The 4215-nt window shown below is 41.3% G+C and overlaps 1 gene segment (V, D, J or C); it reads right to left on the bottom strand.

Moving 5' to 3' along the window:
- Nucleotides 1–158: 158 nt before the first annotated feature.
- On the bottom strand, nucleotides 159–3305 carry LOC120498819 (the record flags this gene model as incomplete). The annotated part of the segment is given in 5 exon segments: nucleotides 159–748; nucleotides 832–948; nucleotides 1290–1361; nucleotides 1991–2266; nucleotides 3272–3305. Coding segments are annotated over 4 exon segments (498 nt in total), but the record flags the coding sequence as incomplete, so codon positions are not given.
- Between the last annotated feature and the right edge of the window lie 910 nt (nucleotides 3306–4215).

Below are 4215 nucleotides of genomic sequence, written 5' to 3'. Positions count from 1 at the left end.
ACAGGAAATCTACAATATCAAAGCTGTGTTTCTCATCCCAGTGGGCTTTAGGAGAATTGACTTTCAGCAATCTCCATCCCAGTTTCAGAAGGAAAAATCACATAAAACACATAGCATTTTGTCCCAGTACATCTTTATTTTTGTCACTACTACAAGAACCTAAAATTCACATGTAATACATTTGACAGAGGAAATAAAGGCTTAATCAAGAAATGAACAATATCTAGTTGAATGAAATCACTCCAGATTCTACAGAGCTCTTCTTAATTGCAATTCACATTTTTTGTTATTAAATCTATCTAAATGCAAAGCTACAAATGGCAGCTACTGGGCTTGAATTGCCTCAGCAGTGCTACTCCAGTTCCACAGGCAGAAACACAGCAAGCCTGGAAAGGTGCTTTTAAAAGGCCATCTATCTAGAGTGAGCCCTGGAGTTTCCAAAGCTGTTGAAGCAGGTTGGACACTTGTGTGCAAATGCCAGAAGAGTGGGGAGATCTGCTTAGCAGGAGGATGAGGAGAAATCCACTCTCCTCAGTTGTCAGAGGAGAGGAAAGAGCAAAAGCACTTGAAACTCTTCAGTGTAAATCAGCTGGCCAGGCAGGAGTGAAGAGTGTTCAGTGTCTTCAGGGGAAGGTGCTGCCTTGTGTCCTGGGTGGTGTCTGCCAGCAGCTCTGCCCCTGCTTGTTCCACCCCCTTGTGCTGCTGGTTCACATTCTTTCCTGCTCTCCTTGGGCTTCATTCCCCATGTCTGGAAGAGCAAAGAGAAATTTGAAGTACATTTAATGAAATTTAGCCTCTGAACCAGTGTTTGATCGCTGTGAGCTCACTTACCTCAGAAAAGAACCAATTTGATACTCATGAGGATATTGAAGGCGATGCTCTTTGCCAGCAAAACTCTCAAACCCAGCACAGCCATGGACAGCATGTTCACTCTCTGCTCTTCAGGGTCTGCTCAGTGACCAGAAAAGAGGGGAGAGATCATGGTCTAGGTTTTGGTGTTGTGACCTTGGCAGAAAGTGGGAAATGCACAGGTGGCAGTTTCAGGGAAAGGAAGAGCAGCAAAGGAACAGGCGAGAGAGAACATGGCAGCAACAGGGGAGCCCAGGATCTGTCCCTGTTGCTTTTTGCTTCCTGGGGCTTGTGTGTAACTGCAGGAGCAAGCTTGGAACAGCAGCTTGTGTCTGCTGAACGTGTTGTGTCCTGAGTCCTCTGCCCTGGAGAAAATACATTTCCATGCTGTTGTCCCCCAGAGAGCAATGTAACTTCATTATTCTTTTTGGGTAACTCACCTTGTGCTGAGGAGGCTGTGCTGCTGCAAATCCTGACACTGGCCCCTGTTACTGGTTCTTCAGCCTCCTCCTCTGTAGCGTGATAATGAAAAGGCATTTTTAAACTATATCCACCTTTTATACAGGATTTAAAGTATGTTCAGGTGGCATTTTCTCTAGGAACTTAAGGAAAGTTGGGGCTCAGGTGATCAGTCATTAACTCCAAAATTAATTTGAAGAGGCAATTTCTCCATGCAGTTGCAGGAAACAGAAAAATTCCTGCTTTGTTTTGGTTTTACTGTATGAAAGACATTCAGGACTACAACTACAATGGCACAAAATATAAAACATATTTAGTAAAAACACCTCACAACACCCCCCACCTTTAGTTTTTTCTAGGTTTTAGAAAGGCTGTTCCAGCTTGTGCTGCAGCAGGTTTGCTGCTCTAGGCTAAAATATTCAATCACAAGGAAATGTACAGTTTGAACAAATAGATTGTGTCTTCTCTCTTCTCCCCAAAAAAGGTATCTGAAAGTAATTAAATAGTTGAAAACCCATTTCTTTTAGATGCTTTGAAGCATCTTTCAGCTCTCCTTGCTGAAATCGCAAATATCTTTCTAATTTCTGCTGGCTGCCTGGGGCAGTGCTGTCCAGAAGGAGAACACAAAGCCCACAGGCCACTGTCTCCAGGAATAAGTGACATCTGTGCCACCAAACTGTACCTGGCTGTGCTGTTATGGCGCGGTTGTTGAATTTGGCCATGCAGGTCACCTCTGTGTCTTTTGTCAGCCTGACCACTTTAATTGCATTGTACAACCCCTCTGATGTCAAAATGGATGTGCCCTGTTCATAGACGACCTCCTGAGAGGGCATCTCCAAGCTGATGTTCTTTGTAGGGGAGTTCCTTGCCAAACAAGCTGCTTTCCCAGTGCTGTTGCCTTCTTCCAGTTTCTGTGATTTCATCACAATGACTTGAGGGTCAGAAGATTTTGAAATATCTGAAAGGAAAAGCAAGGTTTGGACAGGATTGATTTTACTGAAGTTTTGCCTGTCTGCTGAGTGACCAAAAACGCACATGTACTCCATCCGCGACTAATTTGTAACATTAACAATCACTTTTTGTGGTCTTTGTTTGTTTCTGCTTCTTCCAAAAGGTCAAATTAAAGACAGAAATGGGTATGGGGGCATATTTAATATGACATTTAATCTCATAGGATCCCAACTTCCTTTTGCCGAAGCCTGTGCTTGTAAATGAACCCTTGATTTTACAATGCACCTACAAACAAGAAGAGAACTTTTATGAATGCCACTCCAAGAGTCCACTTGTTCTGCTTTCTCAGCAATTTAATTTCAAAACATAACAATTCTATCTGGATTGCCTTGCATATTCATAAGACATAAATGAATACTGTTTTTTATTTTACTCTCCCTCCCAGACACCCAACAGAAATTGAACACATTAACTTGGTTTGACCAGTTCAGTTGAATCCAAACTCTGAACAACTTAGTATGATTAAACTAGTACAGAAATGTTGTGTAAGATTCTATTTTTTGCTTTTGTACATTACCCTTCTCTGCTATCAGTGTTGTATTTTAACTCTGACACAAGAGATAGTCTTAGGAACTTGTATGCCAACTTCCACAGACACTTTATTTCCCTTTAGACAGTCCAAGTGTGACTTTAGAAACCAACAATGACTATTAAAATCTTATTAAGAAGCCTGGATAAGTGGATAGATATATGTCCCAAAGAAATTCAGAATGATAGCAGACAGAACTTCCCTTGTGGAGTTCAAGTTCTTTGGCAACACTGAGAAGTGAGATAAGAATATTTTTATATAAAAATTGTGTAGTTCCATGCAAAAGATTACACATAGGAAGTGAAATTAGTGACTGAAAAAACATGAGTGTCTGCATAAATTTTAGGGGGAATAAAATATTTACAAAGGGGGAAAATGAAAGAGTAGCAGCTCAGAAAATGGTAATGCATAAAGGGTACCTACTTGGCTCCACGGTCAGTTGAGTTCCATTCCCAAAAACAAGAGCAGCAGTAACACACAGTTAAAATGCGTAAATCAAAAAGGGCTCATTTTGCTGTTCTTCCTCTGCACATTTCCTTCCCAGCTGTTGTACCAGGCTTGGCCAGAGCCTGTCAATCCTGTGCATTCTGTGTTCTCTGAGAAAACCTTGAAAGGCTTTTCATGTGGTCTCCTCTCCAGGCTTTCCAAACAGCCAGAATACAAACAGGCTGCTTCTCTGCAATAGCTCCCTGGGCAGGATCTTCAGCAAGCAATAATGTACCCAGTGCAGTTGTAGTTGAGAGAGCAGAAGATTTGTTTTATCTGACCCCAGAAGGCTCACCCCAAGTCCCAGTAGTTTGCATTACTGAACAGTACATCCATTAATTCCTTCCACTGCTTGCTTCTGGGAAGGGATTTGCGGTTTATGTTTATGTTCAAATTTATTTGGAGAAAAATTTGTTCTTCTCCTTTGCTTTCATCTTATAAAGTCACAGGAGGAACCCTATATTCCAGAAAGTAATGGGCCTTAGCATTCTTAATGAATATTTTAATCTGGAATAATCCAACCTGAACCAAAAGGAAAGCATTCTCGGTCCTTAACTGAGGCCTCAACAGAATATGCCTGGAGTATCCCACTGTGGCACTAATGCTTGCTATTTTATGTCATTTTGATCATGGGGAATTCTCAAAAGATTTGGATAATAAAGTACTTGTGCTGCAAACACCTTAAATGCATTTTTGTAGCTCCCAAAGCAATTCAAAATCAAAAGTGGGAGGTTGCTCATATCCTGGAAACTTTGGATTCCAACTTATTGAGTATTTCAGCAGTCTCAAAAGGGACTTTGATACTTAAGGCCCAACATCTTTTACCATCAAGCATAATACCAGAATCTCTGTGCAGCTCTGAATATATCCTGTATTTAGCT

Source organism: Passer montanus, unplaced genomic scaffold, assembly GCF_014805655.1.
Source record: "Passer montanus isolate IOZ18808 unplaced genomic scaffold, ASM1480565v1 scaffold1506, whole genome shotgun sequence".
NCBI lineage: Eukaryota > Metazoa > Chordata > Aves > Passeriformes > Passeridae > Passer > Passer montanus.
Note: the sequence above shows the minus strand (reverse complement) of the source record. Positions and strands in the feature narration are given on the sequence as shown.